General features: G+C 35.2%; 2 protein-coding genes across 3 annotated transcripts in view; both read right to left on the bottom strand.

Annotated features, from left to right (window-relative positions):
* LOC116006258 (probable serine/threonine-protein kinase At1g54610) overlaps window positions 1-5,296 on the bottom strand; it is a 7,758-nt gene extending 2,462 nt beyond the window's left edge. The window contains exons 1-7 of one of the 2 annotated variants that reach the window (XM_031246560.1): window positions 5,070-5,296; window positions 4,261-4,760; window positions 3,879-4,163; window positions 3,445-3,762; window positions 2,643-2,870; window positions 1,785-1,885; window positions 1,393-1,510 (exon numbers count right to left, since the gene is read on the bottom strand). In XM_031246560.1, the coding sequence (XP_031102420.1) occupies window positions 1,393-1,510; window positions 1,785-1,885; window positions 2,643-2,870; window positions 3,445-3,762; window positions 3,879-4,163; window positions 4,261-4,662 (1,452 nt within the window). In that variant the 5' untranslated portion in view covers window positions 4,663-4,760; window positions 5,070-5,296. The remainder of the gene's footprint in view (window positions 1-1,392; window positions 1,511-1,784; window positions 1,886-2,642; window positions 2,871-3,444; window positions 3,763-3,878; window positions 4,164-4,260; window positions 4,761-5,069) is intronic. The other variant, XM_031246561.1, reaches the window with a different exon arrangement.
* A 2,844-nt stretch (window positions 5,297-8,140) lies between these two features.
* Window positions 8,141-13,186, bottom strand: LOC116007434 (UPF0481 protein At3g47200-like). Its single transcript, XM_031248107.1, has 3 exons — window positions 13,135-13,186; window positions 11,861-11,978; window positions 8,141-9,848 (listed from the first exon to the last, which is right to left on the bottom strand). The coding sequence occupies exons 2-3, from the start codon at window positions 11,924-11,926 to the stop codon at window positions 8,310-8,312; spliced, it is 1,605 nt and encodes a 534-aa protein (XP_031103967.1). The 5' UTR covers window positions 11,927-11,978; window positions 13,135-13,186; the 3' UTR covers window positions 8,141-8,309.
* Between the last annotated feature and the right edge of the window lie 4,423 nt (window positions 13,187-17,609).

The raw sequence follows: 17,609 nt of genomic DNA, 5'->3' as shown, positions 1-17,609 counted from the left end.
GGGGGGGGGGGGGGGGGGGGGGGGGGGGGGGGGGGGGGGGGGCATGAAACCACGCTCCACCTCACAAGAGTGAGAATGTGAGAGAGGGAGAGGAAATGGGGTGGGGTAGGGCCATAGGGGTGGTTATTTCTACAAGAAAACAATTTGTATTACTTTATTGTGGTCCAATTTGGAGAGAATGAAAAAACTAAAGCCATTCAGTTCCATTTCCAATCATCTTTTGCACTTTTTAACCAAATTGGTAAATACTCTCTCATCATTCTCTACTCCCAACTCAACAGTTTCAATTTCATTATAAACAAATATTAATGTCTCCTTCCACCTGAAATATATGCACAAGTACTTCTCTCAATAAAAAAATATAGTGTCACTATGATCACAAATATGTCAATAAGCACTCAATCACTGACCAATTATAATGGTGGAGAAAAGTAATCATCAAGGTGTTTAACAAGAATATAAGGTTTTCAAATGTATTCCACATATCATTTGCTTGAGAGGATAGAATTATGGACACCTACCAATTTTATGACAAAAATCAGAAAAATTCACCCCTTAATCTAAAGCATTTTCCATCCTCACCCATCCTTCTATCCCATAATTAAACTCTTCTTTTCTTTTCTTTTTCAAATGTATTCTACATAAAATTTGTTGGAGATTGGCACCTACCAATTTTATGACCAAAGTTAGACACATTCAACCCTTAACTTAGAGCATTTTCCATTCTCACCTATCTTCTGATCCCATAATTGTACTTCATTATTCCTTTAACCATGTTGTAAGTAGTTTAGTTCTGAAAATACCATTAAGCTTCCAATATTATGCTATGGTGATGTCTGGCAAAAATTTAGTCCCTTTCTTGCCTCAAACACCGCATAAAAGTAGTGCTCTGTCATAAATTTCATGTGCTTCACAGTTGAATTTATCAGAAGGCTACTCTTAGTGAGTAACTACTATTTTTCCTTGAGAAAATTTTCCTTTAATTCATATATTTGTACTCTTGAAATGAAATTTAACATTTATTGTTACTTTATCCATTTTCTTTGAGGTGGACTTTGACTTGGAAGAGTGTCACTGCGACTTATACATTTTTAAAATCTAATTTTTAACTCTGAACAGGACTACACTGGTGGAATTGCAACATGGTTATAATCCAAAAGGAGTAACAAATTATGTATATCAAATTAAGAAAGAAATTAGAATACGTATAACTAATTATCCATCAATAGAATGGATAACAAAGGTAAATAAACATACAGAGTGACATGTATATAATGCAAAAACCTGTGAAAGTAGAATATGTATATCCGTTTTCAAAAAAAAAAAAAAGAATATGTATATCCAATTATCCACCAAATGTAGAGAATTCTTGAAAATAGAAGAAAGACATACATCAATATTAGCTTGAAGTTCAGCATTGGCATCTGGCGCAGGAATTGCACGAACAGCACGGTCGCGGTGCCGTGTTCTTTTAGTACCATCACCCTGGGCTTTATTAGCTGCCCTTAGCCTACACAAGCAGAAAATGCAAACATGACAATATCTGTAATTCATTACCAGTACATATGCACCTTAGAAAGAAAAGAGGCACTAGAATGGATACATGGTGCTATTCTTTCTTTATGAACAACAAACAAAATTCTGATCTTACAAACTTTAACCAATTTGAAAAGTTTGACAGGCGCTTCATTGATTTAGCTAGGGATCAGTGGTTTTAATATAAAATCAATTCTGCAACTTTAGTAGAAACCTAATGTCTACTGGCAGAAATATATACTCCTCACCTCCGAGCCTCATCATCACGCCGTTTTGCATCCATCTCTTTGGTTGGAGGGTATTTTGGTAGAATAGATGGATCGCAAGCATAAGGTTCTGTTGTAAAGAACTGCAAAACATAGTAATTCAGTACTCTGTAGAACCTGAGCAACTTTTAGGAAATACAAGGGATCTGCAACTTGAATAGGGGATTTGCAGTCTGACTTAAAAGTGACATATCTTCTAGAGTTCATAATGGTAAAAGCATGACTAGCAAATAAAATAGTGGAATCAGAAGTTATAATATACTAATGATAACAGCGAGCAATTTTTGACATTGCTTAGCCATTATCACTAATTCAGAAAGCAAACTGTTAGTCCTAGAATTCATTGTGTTGGAAAATAGAGAGTGTGTTCATTAGAATACTTTCATGAATCATCTATGAAAAATCTTGATTTCCATAGTTCTATACTTCTAGTTGAGCATATATGCATACCATATGTTTAACAATCATTTTGTCAAAAGACTAGAATGAGAAAACATACACCCATGGAAATTTGGACTCAAACACACAGTGACAAGTACATAAATCTGTGATCAGCAATTGTATGCTGGTTAGAGCAGGTGGCAGGGAGCCACCCCCTCCCATCCTCTTCCTTCCCCCTTGTGGTATAAAGAAGACCAAATGGAAATTTGCAGGAAAAGTCTAAAAACTTTAGAATTTAAGTAAAACTAGAAGTTAAAAAATGTCTCTAACTTGAGAGTGGGTAATGTTGGTTAGGAGCAGATAGGTTGGAGATTCATGTGCAGTTTGACAGGGAGGGAAAGCATTACAGAGGGCAGGGTAATGCAGTAAATAGTAACTTTATAATGTAAGAGGACTTACCTCACTTCGTAACGCATCGGTTGCAGTCCTGCGTTCTGCTGGATCAATTGCAAGCAGTGTATCGATCAGTGGCAGCGATGATGGTGGAAAATCTTTAAATGTCTCTCTAATGCATCGCTTGTATGGCTCTCGTGGCTTGAATAATGTTGCATTTGGTAACTTAGACTTTTTCCAATATTCATCAGATGGTGAACCACATAATTTATATATCTTATGTAGTTGCTCTACCTTAATGATGGAAAATATCAATGTCAGTAACCTCAAATAGAAGACTGCAACATGATATGTACCTATGTAGATTTATTTAATACAATCCAAAACAAGAGCTTATATAACCTTCAAGGCTTCAATTGGTTAATAATAGTGCACAAGAATAAGAAATCCATGACATAGTTGTACCTTTCAAGGAGGGACTTTAATCTCTTTATTATTATTATTATTATTATTATTATTATTATTATTATTTTTCTCTTTTGGGACATGTAAAGATCTATGCAGATTCTTCAATTAACAATTACTGATTTATCAAAAATTAAAGAGAAAGGAAGATGAGGATGTAAATGTTGATGAAAGAATGATTTATCAAAAAAATAATGGGGGTACTTTGAGGAACAAAAACATATTGAAAGAGCTAAGGTAAGAAAAAAGAATTAATGTCAACTCTTTAAGCAAAATAAAGAAGGCTCAAAGAAGAAAAGGAAAATAAATTAGATCAACATGGATGAGCAAGAAAACCATAAGTAAAATTATTAACACCAAATGACAAAAGATTGTAAAGATATGGATAAAGTTGGAGCATTACTTCTGTACGACCAGGCATAATAGGCTTTCCGGCTAATAATTCTGCCAAAATGCATCCTGCACTCCATAAATCAATACCCACACTATAATCAGTTGCACCCAAAAGAAGCTCAGGTGGTCTATACCAAAGTGTGACCACTCTACTAGTCATAGGGTGTTTATGGTTAGGATCAAATATAGTAGCCAATCCAAAATCAGCTATTCTGAGTATCCCTGAGTTGTCAAGTAAAAGATTTGACCCCTTAATGTCACGATGGAGCACATGACGATTATGACAATGCTCAAGACCAGACAAAAGCTGATGCATATAACATTTCACCTGCAAGAAATAAGCTACATTAAAGTAACATCACCACTTCCTATATTTTAGCAATATAACCAAGACAATGACTTGTATATGAAAAAAAAATACAAATTACAGATCATCTCTCTAACCTGGGCTTCAGAAAACTTGATATCTGGACTTGCAGCAAGTCCAGCCAAATCATGTTCCATGTACTCAAATACTAGGTATAAACTACATGACATTCTTGAAGTAACCAAACCTTCCAATTTGATAACATTGGGATGATCTAGACGTCGCAAAATGATTATTTCTCTTGCCATGAATCTCACACTCTCTGGTTCCAAATTGTCAAACCGCACTTTCTTTAAAGCAACAATCTTCCCTGTTATAGTGTCCCTTGCTTTATATACATTACTATACGTTCCTTGACCAATCTAAGAACACAAAAAATATCAAGCATATTAATGAAGCAAAAAGTAAAGAAACAATAAATTAGGCATATACACATTAGAAAGCCCAATCACAGTGTACCTTATCAATTTTCTCAAAAGTGTCAGCCCGTCTAGGAAGCCAACCCTCAATTGCTTCCCCAACGTGAGCTGAAAGCCAGGATGGCCATCCAGCAGCAACCTGTTCACCATGTTTGTGCTTAGGGGGATTACTCAATCTTGGATTTGGCTTAGACCGCCTCCTATCGCCCTTTGATCTTCCCTCACCTTCTATCCTTTCCTCCTTTTTAGTCCCACCGCCAGCATCTTTACCTTCAGCAGAATCATTTACTGCATCCAACTTCCTTACCCCTGAAACCTCTAAAGTCTCAGTGGACTCAACACTTGTATTTTTACTCCTCTTCTCATAATTCTCAACTCTCCTCTCTTCCTTTGCTTCAGATACTATGCCGGACGAGATTTCCCGACCCAAAACACACCCCATTTCTCAAGTCTACAGTTCATGCCTCGACATTTCCATACATTTCCTATAATATCACAACCAACCACCAAAATCAAACCACAACATACAATTCTCGCCACCTGTTCGAAAAACTGGAAGATTTGAGCACACGAACAAATGATCTAAAAAACTATTATTACGAGAAGGCGCGCCAATTAAACTCAGGAAGTTCAAAATGAGAAATCGGAATGATCTGAAAAGTAGGGATTCACACTTTGACTAATCAGCTTTTAAACAAATCAAAGGGGAAAGAGCAAACCCAATTCAAATAAAGTTAGCAGATCAAAAACCCTAACTTAAAAATGAGGGAAAAAAACACACAACATGCTTATACAAATACATACACAAATATAGTGAGAGAAAAGGAGAGGGAAAGAAGAGCTACTGACTTGAAAGAATCAGAGTGAAGTGCAGAGGAAGCAGAGGGCGAGAGAATTGGATTTGTCCGCAAGTCTTCAACTTTTCAAGGCAAGCAAATAGTTTGAATATATCAAATAAAGAAGCGATCGGACTCCGAAACACAGTACATGTAGAAAGAGAATATGTATATATGCGAATCCCTGTATATATATGTAGTGAGAGAGAGAGAGAGAGAGAGAGAGAGAGAGAGATGTGGAAGTATTATTGGTGTTTGCTGGAAGTCAAAGCTCCACTGAGAGAGACGAGGGTGGGGGCGTGACCATAGCTGTAAACAAATTAAACCTTTTGTTTAAAAAAAAAATTAAAATTAAACCTTTTCTTTTATTACACCTATTTTCATTTTCTCTTTTATTACATGAGATTTTTCAAAAATATTTTGAAAACAATCTTTTCATTTTTTTCAACTTTTATAAATAAAGCGTTTGAAAAATATTTTTCTTATTTTTAAAATACAAAGTTCACATAATTGTATCTATAATCATGGTTATCCTTACTTACAAACTTAGATTCACTTATCTACTCATCAACCTATTTATATATTCTTAGAGCATCTACATCAATGGTTATTTGGGAGTTTTTAGTACAGCGTATGTTTATTTGGAAGTGAGAGAAATGAAGAATGAGAAAAAAAAAGGATTGGCCTGCAAAAATGGAGATATCGGAATAGTAATTCTTTAGGTGAAATTCGAAGGCCTTACAACAATTTTTTTTTGTTAAATCATATTTTTTTTTCATCCCATCCCATTTTCTCTTTTCTAATCACACTTAAAAAAATTCTTAAAAACCGTGGAAAAACTCCATACTCCATCATCACAATGTTTACCTCTTTTTATTTATTTATTTATTATTATCATCATTATTCTTACTATCTATATACCAACAACTATGACTACATCTAATTCAATCCTTCTTTTTTTTTTTTGGTTTACCCACCTTTTGTTTACTTATCGCAGTATAACACAATAACCTACTTCCATGGACTTCATGTTTTTAGGAGATGATAATAGATAGAGTACCAACCCATTTAATTAGTTATTTTCAAATCTAAATCCAAATATATTTAGAATTATCCAAATTTGAATGAACATTGGCCTTATATACTCTGACCTCGTTTGACGCTATCCAAAACTCATTACATACATACAGACTTGTGAGAATAGTATCATAGAAGAAAAATAAGAACAAATTTTAGTCATACATATATAAAAATTCGATCGATATGATCAAATTAAAGAAAACGCGATGACATTTTTATAATTATCATCAACTTCAGTAGCAAACTTAAACACTTGTTTATATGCAATCTTTAACAACTAAATAAGCAAACCTGATAAATTTTATAAAATCAACAAAAAAGCTAAATTATAAATCTAAACCATAAATCATAGACCTTAAGTAGTAAAAAGTGAACCACTAAACCAAATAAAATTAAAAAATCAGTCATAAATCAAAACTCTAAGTGCAATGCACTTTCACATTTTTGCAAGTGCAATGTTTTAATACTAAATATGCAAAATGTTAATACTAAATATGCAAATCTTAAATAGTCTAAGAATTGTAGATTTGAGTGTTTGTTAAAGATGTAAGAGAATAGAGAATTCATATATTTCACATATTAAGAACTGTTCAGACTACCACTATTTATATAGGCTTAGGGTTTCAACACTCCCCCTCAAGCTGGAGAATATAGATCATATGCTTCAATCTTGTTACAAATATACCCAACTCTAGGAGCTGTAAGAGACTTTGTTAGAATATCAGCTAATTGATATGCAGAATTGACAAAGCTAGTCTTAATACTCCCTGATGCAATTTTCTCCCTGGTGATGAAGTGGAAGTCAACCTCAATGTGTTTGGTCCTCTCATGATAGACTAGATTTGAGGCAATGTGAAGAGCTATTTGGTTGTCACGTGCATATCAATGTTATTAATGAACGTGAATTCTGTGTATTATGTTAAGTGTTTAATTTATGTTTATTATACCGTGTTTATGTGTATGTGTATTATGTGTAAGACTTTTCCCTAATACAATATATTATATATATTGTGGGCCTTAATAATGTGGTGCAAGTGGACTAGGCCCATTAAGTTATAGGTTGGATTGGACATCTAGGTTTAGTCCAATCCACCATATGCCTATATAAGCTTGCATTGATGGGATGTAGGACAGACAATTATATAGCACCTAAAGACATGATACTCATACTGCTCAGATTATACCAGTACACTATCTAGGGTTCTGAGTTAAGTATGAGACAAAACGACGATCTACAGTTCAAGAGGCAACACAACAAGGTATCAACTATGGCTGGAGATCAATACGATTTATGCTTCCGCTATTACGAGTTAAGTTTCTCATAGATTCATTTTGTATGTTTATACAGTATTATTGATCTTACATTTGGTATCAGAGCATTTATAATCTCTGTCTGGTGGATTGTTTTGCCTTAATCAACATTAATCTTTATATATACCTCGAGTTTGTATATATTTTTGTGTTGGAATTTAAATCCTCATTAAGCGAATATTTTTCAGCGAATCAAACGGGATGTAAGAAATTGAAACTGGAAATTGATGAAGCTACGAACTGATAAACTTCAATTTGATGAAACCCCGAAGCAACAACGAACCAAATAGGGATTTCATGTGTGATTTGAGAATTTCACAATTGATTTGGGGATTTCTGATTGAAGTTTTTTCTTTTTTTTTAAAAAAGAATGATTGAAACTTAGTTTGTCTAATTTGCCTAATACATGGTGGAAGAAAGATTGAAGAAAGAAAGGAAAGGACCAGGTGCGTGCTACAATAGATTTTATGAAAAGGGTTTTAAAAAAAAAAGGAGAAGAAGAAATGAAAAGGAAATTTACCAAGTCATCATGCAATCTGCTAGATTAGGTGTTAACTTGCTATAAGGTGAAATTGCATACATTTGGAGTGTTGAGTGACTTAATTCTTAATTACACTTTTGTTTTTTCGTACAATGATCAAATTGCACATTCACGTTTTCCAATTTGAACTTTATTCGGTTAAGAATAATATAAATAGTTAACTGAAATATTCTGTTATTAAAGTTTTTACAAAATGTAATGAGTGAAAAAGTGTAGCTTTGAAAATGTCGGAAGACTAAATAAAAACAAACAAGTTAGTTCATATTATTACAGGCATTAGCTCTTATTATATTTAGGAGACAGAAGTAGATATTGCTGAAATTACTTATGCAGATCAAGCGCAGATAGGACAGTCTGTGCAATAGTGAGCGTAAGAAGTAGTATATCTGCAAAGGTAGAAATCCCTGCCCATGGAGTGTTAAAATAATCGTGTCTTAGTTTTGCCATCAACACATTCCTGGGTTTTTTGCAATGTCGATTCAATTCTGTGCACACATCTTTGTAGTAGAAGTCATCAGTGTAATGCATAACCCCTTTGCTAAGTTTGTTAAAAAGACGGGTCACTTCTTTGTCATCTCCCAATCCATTTACAAAAACATCTTTAAGACGAAGTAAGTTGACGTCCTTCTCAGTATTAATAAGATCGTCCATGAAGTGGGAATAATCTGAGAAATACTTGGGACGCACATCTGGCGAATGCTGCTCGTAGGCTATGAGATTTCTAAAGAATGTTTCTGTTGAATCAAAGAGACCAAAAGAAGGGATCTCTAACACACCGTGATTGAACTTTATATCAAATAGACTTATGGTTTCATCAGAAGAGGTGTTACTAATCTTGCCAAGCTTTTTGAAGTCAACTCCAGCTTCTTGAAGCTCACTTGCAGCATGTATACAGAATAATTCAACCTCATGAACGTCTGTACTTTGTTGTGGTTGTTCCCAAAACTTGCAAGGAAAACATGCCCAATGCCTATCTCTATGCTGTCCGTTACTAAGACTTTGGGATTCAATATCAGAGCCGGCTTGGCCTTGGCTTTGCGGTTGTTTCCAAAAGCAGCAAGAAGAAGAAGAACATGCCTTCTGCTGCTGAATCTGCCCATTATTTTGGGGTTGGGGTTGGCAGAGAATGTGCACTAACTGAAGTAAATGCTTTATCTCTCGGGGGTTGGCCTCAGTATTGACAAAGGAGCTAATGTTCACCTTTGGTATATTATTCCGAAATACAAATTTTATCAGCATTGAGAATTCTGGCTTGCCAGGAATTCTAACAATCATGTCATAGAGTTGTTGCAGAACAAAGAAGGGGAGCTGGTTTTCCAGGAGCAACATGTCACGAACAATATTACTTTCCATCCCACTAATCATGTAAATGGGATCATCCTTGTATTCTTGTCCATGGCCAAACGCTCGATGATATAATCTAATAACAAATTCCAGTATAAAGCAACCATCAAGCAATAACATCTTCACGAATTCATCCCCACTAAATTCTTCTTCTATCTCATCACCATAATAGCTCTCAACTCTGCCTTCCAACTCCTTTAATTTCTTCCAACACACCTCCACACCCACTCCTGCTCTTTGTAAAAGGGAGTGTGTATACAATTCCTTCAACCTTTCCATCTTCCTCAACTCCGGCTTCCCATGATGGTAAGGCCCGATGGATATTGTCAAAGGTGTATAAGCCTCTGGGTTTGTATTACGCAGCCTCTCGTTCACTTGAAATATACATGATTCTGAAGATAATTGTTTTACATTTCTAAGCTTTTCCCAAAGGATTCTTAATGGTTCACAGTTTGCTAAATCTTGTAGATGCGTTAACGTTGCTCCCTCCATGTCTTCAATCATGGTATCTTTTGCCTGTTAGGTTGATGAATTGTAGTCAGTATTAGAGTTCAAAGTAAGTATATATATATATATATATATATATATATATATATATAGGGAAGGGTTGCCAAGATCTTGTGGTCTAGTGGCACCCGCCATGTACTCTCATGGGAGGGATTGGGTTTGAGCCTCCATAGGTAAAGCTTGTTTTAAAATGGCGCACCTTAATCTTTAGGTTCACAACCGCACGCGAACTCATTTGTATGTATATGTGATCCATTTTTTTTATATTTTTTTAGAAAAATTTAAATCGATGCACCTTAAGCACACAAATCACACACCTTAAGAAGGAAAATCACGTACTAAAACTTTAAAGCTACGCACGTAAGTTTTAACAACTAACGCACCTTAACCTCAAAACCACGCACCTTAAACAAAAAAATCATACACCTTAAGAAGGAAAACCACACACCTAAAGCTTTAGATAAATATACTTAAGTTTCGACAAGTAACGCACCTAAGCTCAAAACCACAGACCTTAAGCACCAAATCACGCACCTTAAGAAGAAAAACCATGCACATTAAGTTTGACCCATACGGAAGTTAATACTAAGGGGGTGTTTAGTTCAGGTAATTTGAATAGTCATCTCTTTGAAAGAGAGTAAAACGCCCAAAGATAATGTGTAGAGTGGATCCCTCACCAATAATAGGAGCCGCAACAGATAGAGGAGGCTTTATTCAATCACATAGTTTGGGCTCCTAGATCTTAGATTACCTAGGTAATCTGAGTATGGTAATGTTATATTACCTTGTTTGGTTCAAGTTATCAGATTACCTGGTAATGTGATATTACCTCAAAGTTGATGTGGCGGTAATGTTTCAAAGTAATGTGATTACCCCCATTTTCTTAGGTAATATTAGATTACCTTGAATTATTCCAACTTTGCCCTTGTTAACTATTCCTTATATAATAATAATAATAATAATGAAATAAATATATATTTATATAATCAAATATACATGTGTGTATATTTATATATTTAATTTTTTTTTAATATTTACGCATTGATATACATTCATATATACATATAAATAAATAAGTGCGCGCGCGCGCACACACACACACACACACACACACACATATATATATATATATATATATATATATATATATATATATATTATTGAGGGCATTATAGTAAATTGACCTATATAACCTAAAATATAACCCTTAACCAAACAAGGTAATATTATATTCCACAATCCAAACCAAACACATAAGGTAATCTTACATTCCCAAAATCTCACATTACCTTCCTGGAGGTAATCTTATTACCTAGGGTAATTTAAGATTCCGTGAACCAAACGCCCCCTAAATAGCATATTTTAGTGCCCACGTTTGCATAATAAAGTTGGTGATAATTACTAAACTACCACCGCATTTTTTTTTAATATGATCTGGTATGCGTTCAATTTTTCCAGATGTAAGGTTGTTATTAGTTCTTAATTTTCTCCACTTGTTCTAATATGATCCGATACCTATATATATATATATATATATATATATACACACTGTTAATACCCAATTTAGTCATCGACGGTTAGAATCAATAATCACTATAGTCAATGGCTGAATTAGGTATGAGATTCGATCTTGCAATTGAGCACAAGGTACTTGGCAAACATAATTGCTTTTGTTTTGCACTCTTACATACAAACTGCACTAATAATTTTAAGATCAAGCTACATGACTAATATATTTTTTTAACCATCTAGCATGATAATATATGATTTTATCTATTTATTTTTTGTAACGTAGGGTGAGATTATTCAATTCACAATCTCAATGAATAAAAGTTTTATTTTCTATTCTCAAAAAAAAGTTTTATTTTCTTGTCAAATGGTAAATGATTTTATTATATTGAAAATTTACTAAAAAAACTAAGAGAATTGGAGGTCAAATCTCTGACGTTTGAACATAAAATCAAAGGCATGTATTACTTGACCACAAAGTCTTAAATATTGGTAAGAGAATGAGCGCAAACCTTCTCATTTGTTGAATTTTGTTCTTGTGGATTGTCGCCAATATGAGACGCCATGGCATTGCTCATCAAGTATATCTATGAAACTAGTATGAAGCTTGTTGCAAAGCGTGTTTGTATTCTGCAGTATTTTTGAGATACAACAAAAAATACAAAAGAAAATAAGGAAACCAAAACAGAATCATATGGAATTTTTAAGCGTGAAATCACCTTCCTATAAGTCTTTAAACCCCCTTTACAAGCAACAAGGATACCTGATTAAGACCTATGATATACAAGAACGTATACAGAAATCTCGGGTTGCTTTGTCAAGAATTTTCATGTTAAGTTGTGTAATTGAGAACTTTATCTAAAGATATATTTTCTAGTATTTACTGTAGATTACACAACAAAATATGGCAGCCATGAAATTAACCATTCATCTCTTGGAACACTTGTCTGACTCTTTTCAGATCATTTTCTGATTACTGAGACATCTCATGTGTTCTCCTAGAATATATATATATATATATATATATATATATATATATATATATACTCCTAATCATATGAGAACTCCTCCCAGGTGAGAATGTATGGACAAATACAAACACATTGATCTTTAAAATCAAAATTAGCACGTCATTTTTATTAATATTACAAAGTTTTGTTTATTTTCAACCATTAAATTTATTAGATCAATGGTTTGGATTTGTCCATACATTCTCACCATGGGACATGGTTTTTACTTAGCTTGATTATAAACCCCTATATATATATATATCCAAACTCTTATGAAAAGTTACTTGGATGTTACATGGTGATTATTTAATCTGAGATGGGAAAATATACTTACCTAGTTACCTAAATCATGTATGTAGATTTCATAATAAAAATGCACCTCCATAGATTATGAATTGCATGCAAATATTTGTGTAAGAATTATATATATGTATACATTTATACCTTGAATGCATTTTTTCAAATAAAAATACCTTGAATGCATACGTCTATGTATACAGGTACATAGTATATATATTATAGTTTTCCACCTCTTAAGTTAGTTGTCAAGAAAGTATGGACTTTCCTAATTAGTGACCTCTAAATGCTATTTAACATAGAATCACAGTTGTGATTATTTTAACTATCTGAAGTACACATGAACTCACTCAAGACATGCCACAATAATTAGGGGGCAGGGCGAGGAGGGGGAACTTCACAAATAAGAAATCGTATTGTTTAATTTGAAACTTTGAAAGCATGAATGAAACTGAAAGAGCAACGAAGCATATACATACCTCACTGCAGCCTTTGACACAGAAGAGTATTTTTTGCCAAGGTTTATTTGGCATTTGGTTGATTTTTATAGATAAGAAATCGTACGTAATGCTTTTTATAGATAAGAAATGGTTGGATTTCAAGGAGTTGAAGTTTTTTGCTTTCTCCAAAAAAAAAAAAAAGTTTTTTGCTTTATAGCACAGATTCGCCAAGCTAGCTTTAGTTAATTCTGGGGCCGCCATAGCTGAAACTCAACCTGAGTTGCTAGACTTGGCTGATAATGGAATCTTGGTTCAGTTGGTTGTCATCAGGAAGAGCCAGTATGGACCAGTTCCACTTGTGGAACCTGATGCCATTTAGTTTATTGGAACAACACATATATATATACTTGTCAAGATTCCGCGGTTGATGTTGAGAAGGTTATTCGTGTTGTCAGACCTGACAATATAATGTTGCTGTGGAGCTCTGCACAATTTATCCGGTATGTAAAATACTTATTGTGCATTCATTAAATATATTAGAACTAATATAAATTTACAATTAATTTCGTTCTAAGCCTAATTTTGGTCACTATTTTTTTTTTTAAAATTATGCACAAGATGAAAAACAATTTAACTTGAAGGTTAATATCAATTCAATAAAAAAAACACACACACAAATCAAGTACTACACTCATTCCTACTAATTCTAAAAATACGAACATGAAAATTAACAGGTGCAAAATGCATGTAAAAATTATTGATGAAACTGGACATGTTGTAACATCAATATTCGAATTATCTGCAGAGTTATTGTTGTTACTATCAAGTAAACAAGTTATGAAAATAGAACAAAAGGTACTACTAATGAACCTATACAAATATAATAAATATTAATATTTTATTCAATACTTCCACATGAGACATGTAGGAGAACAAACTACCACTGCAAAATATTAATAAACATTTGCAAGATCAAGAGTTTATAGTACAACAAATTATGGTCCAATCATATACACAACAAGGAAAATCCATAGCTTCCTACATCATAATCTCATTGCATGATCGATGTTGTCATCTATGCTACAAACAATAATCCAATTGCAAATAACACTCTACCAACAGAAAGGAATTGAAGAAGACAAATAGTGAAGATGAAGACAAAGACAATGTTACTCAAAAGAGAATTAAGAATACTTAAAAAAATTCGAACCCAATTAATGTAGTATTTATTTAGACTATCGTTTTTAGATCAATTTTTTTTTTTTGAAACCTTAGACCAAGTTTTTAGACTATCGATTTTACAAAGTTGCAAACATTTATTTTAGTGACTATCAAGAGGTACTCAATTTAATGAAGAAGAAAAGCGGGGCTACGAGTTGGATGACCTTGAAAGTTGACTTGGAAAAGGCGTACGATAGACTGTCCTGGAGTTTTATTGACAACACCCTCGCAAACATTGGCTTTAACCAAGTGTGGAGAAGAAACATTAACGAATGCCTTTCCTCTTCGAGACTAGCAGTGCTTTGGAACGGACAGAGAGCCGAATGGTTTAGACCAGGGCGCGGTGTCAGATAGGGAGATCCTATTTCCCCTTTACTCTTTGTTTTATGCATGGAACTTTTAAGTCATATAATACAAAATTTTGCGGTCCCAGGTAGATGGAAAGGAATTAAAATTTCGAGAAACGGCCCTAATATTTCCCACCTTTTCTTTTGCAGACGATTTGGTTCTCTTCGAGGAGGCAACAATCGAGCAAGGATTGGAGATGAAGAATTGCTTGGAGAGTTTCTGTGCGGCGTCAGGGCAGAAGGTGAATTTTCAGAAATCCGCAATACATTTCTCGAAGAATACATCTCAAGGACTTCAGCAAGCTATAAGTGAGTCAATTGGGATTCCAAAAGTGGCGAACCTGGGAAGATACATGGGGGTTCCATCCATCCATGGCAGGCTAGACAAGGAGTCATTTACGGGGGTCATTGAAAGGATTAAAGGAAGACTCATAGGATGGAAATCCAAAACACTGTCACTAGCAGGGAGACATGTGATGGTCAAATCAGTGTTGTCTTCTATTCCATACTTTACTATGCAGACCACTATGTTGCTAGCAGGAGTAATTGAAACTATAGTAAAGACTATTAGAAGCTTCCTAGGGGGCAACAAGGACAGAGAAAGAAAATGCCACCTTGTTAAATGGGAGACTGTCACTAAATCAAAGGCTCAAGGTGGGTTGGGCATTCGCAAACTTGATTTAATGAATCTTGCATTCATGGCTAAGCTAGGATGGAGATTGTTGAACAACGATGATTGCATGGACACAAATCTTCAAGCACAAATACACGTTTAACCCCTTGGAAGTCTCAACATGGAGGCCTAAATCAAATATGTCCAATGCATGGAGGGGCATACTAAAAGCGGTTCCCCTGCTTAAGATAGGAGTCAGAAAACATGTTAGAAATGGTAGGAATACAACCCTCTTGTTGGACAAATGGATCGAAGACAGGCCACTGCTTGACACTACAACCAGTCCAGTCCCTCCCTTAGAATAGACCAATTCGGTTGCCTGGGTAGCACCTAGGGGCTGGTCATGGGAAAGCCTGAGACACTTGCTACCAAAACAGACCTTATCGAAACTTGAAGCATTTGTAGTAACAGAAGAGTCTGCATGAGAAGATTCAATAGGATGGATAAAAGAACTATCAGGCACATTCTTGGTTAAGTCAGCATATGACATAGCAAGAGGAGATACAGAGATGGTAACAGTGGGCAAATGGAATAATATATGGAAGCTTAGAGTTCCTAGCCGTATTCGCATGTTCCTCTAGTTGGTACAACATGATAAAATTATGAATAATCTCAACAGGGTCAAACGTGGTTTATCCAATTCCGACAAATGTTGGCTATGTACAAACATAGTGGAAGACATAGAACATGTCCTGCGGAGCTGCCCAGTGGTAGTGGAAGTTTGGAAAGGAATTTCTCCGTCAAAATTCTATAGATCCAATCAGCTCCCCTTTCTCACATGGCTAGAAGAAGGGATCTCAAGCAAAGGGAATGGCACGTGACCCCTCAATGATAACGCGTTCTTAGCAACAGCTCTGTGGTGGATTTGGAAATGGAGAAACGGCGCCATCTTCAACAACGAAACCAAACCACTACAGTTCAAGCTAGAATGGATTAAATCCAAGGCCATGAAAATTCATAAGGCCTTCGAACAAGCAAAAGGGACCTTTAGATCAGAAGCCGAGCCAGCTTGGAGCCTAATTCACTGGACAAAACCGTAAGAGGATTTTGTGAAAATCAACACAGATGGTTCGGTCAACCCGGGCATCAACAGGGCTGGAAGAGGGGGCTTAATTCGAGATGCTACCGGAGCCGAAGCCTGGGTACTTTTGAAAGGGATCCAACTCGCTGCGGCCTTGGGCTTCCAAAAGGTGACTTTCGAGTGCGATGCCAGCGAAATTGTCAACCATATTCAAAGCAATTCACCTCCAACTTTGGTGGCCCATAACATCTTGGAGGCCTACAAGAGGAAGCTTCGTTGTTTTGAAGTATGGCAGGTTGAGGCTGTCAGGCGGGAACAAAACCGGGCAGCTGATTTCCTTGCAAGAATGGCGACCCGCCTTTCCAAAGGAATGCATATTTTGTTGTCTCCCACAGTAGAAATATGTGGTATTCTGAACGACGACGTGTTGGGCATTCCCCAATGGCGCGCGCTTTGGTTAAATATTTGAGCCTAGAGGGCTATGTAATTCGGGTTTCCCCCTTTCCATTTGAAAAAAAAAGGAGAGCAAAAGAGGGGATCTCTAATACGCCGTGATTGAACTTTGTTCCCAAAACTTGCAAATAAACATGTGCAATGCCTATGCCTATGCTTACCCTCTCCGTTACTAAGACTACGAGATTCAATATCAGAGCCGCCGCCTCCGCCTTCTTGTGGTTGTTTCCAAAAGCAGCAAGAAGAACATGTCTCCCCCTGCTGCTGAATCTGCCCATTATTTAATAACTGTACGCTCTGCCTTTCAAATCCTTTAATTTCTTCCAACACTCCTCCATAACCAAGTTCTCCTTGTGTTCTTTTAAAAAGGACTGTGTATACAATTGCTTCAACCTCTCCATCTTCCTCAATTCCGACTTCCCATGATGGTAAGGCCCGATGGAAATTGCGAAAGGTGTATAAGCCTCTTGGTTTGTTTTACGCTTTGGATATACATGCCTCTGAATATGATAATTGTTTTATTTACATTTTTAATCTTTCCTCTTCGAATCATTGCTTTAAATGTGTGAATTTGACATCATTTGGATAAAAATGTGTCAATTAAAAACCCTAGACAAAAATATGTAAAGTACCAATGTCATTACCTTCTTTTCAAAATCCTATTTGAAAAGAAGGTAATGGGAGTACCTTCTTTTATTTTCTTTTTCTTTAACCGAGAATGCCACAAAGAAAGGCAATTGCATTGCCTTCTTTTCACAAGTTAAGAAGAAGGTAATAGTATTGTCTTCTTACCTTGTTA

The sequence above is a fragment of the Ipomoea triloba genome, chromosome 15, assembly GCF_003576645.1.
Source record: "Ipomoea triloba cultivar NCNSP0323 chromosome 15, ASM357664v1".
In the NCBI taxonomy this organism is placed as follows: Eukaryota; Viridiplantae; Streptophyta; class Magnoliopsida; order Solanales; family Convolvulaceae; genus Ipomoea; species Ipomoea triloba.
This window is presented reverse-complemented; position numbering and strand designations above follow the sequence as displayed.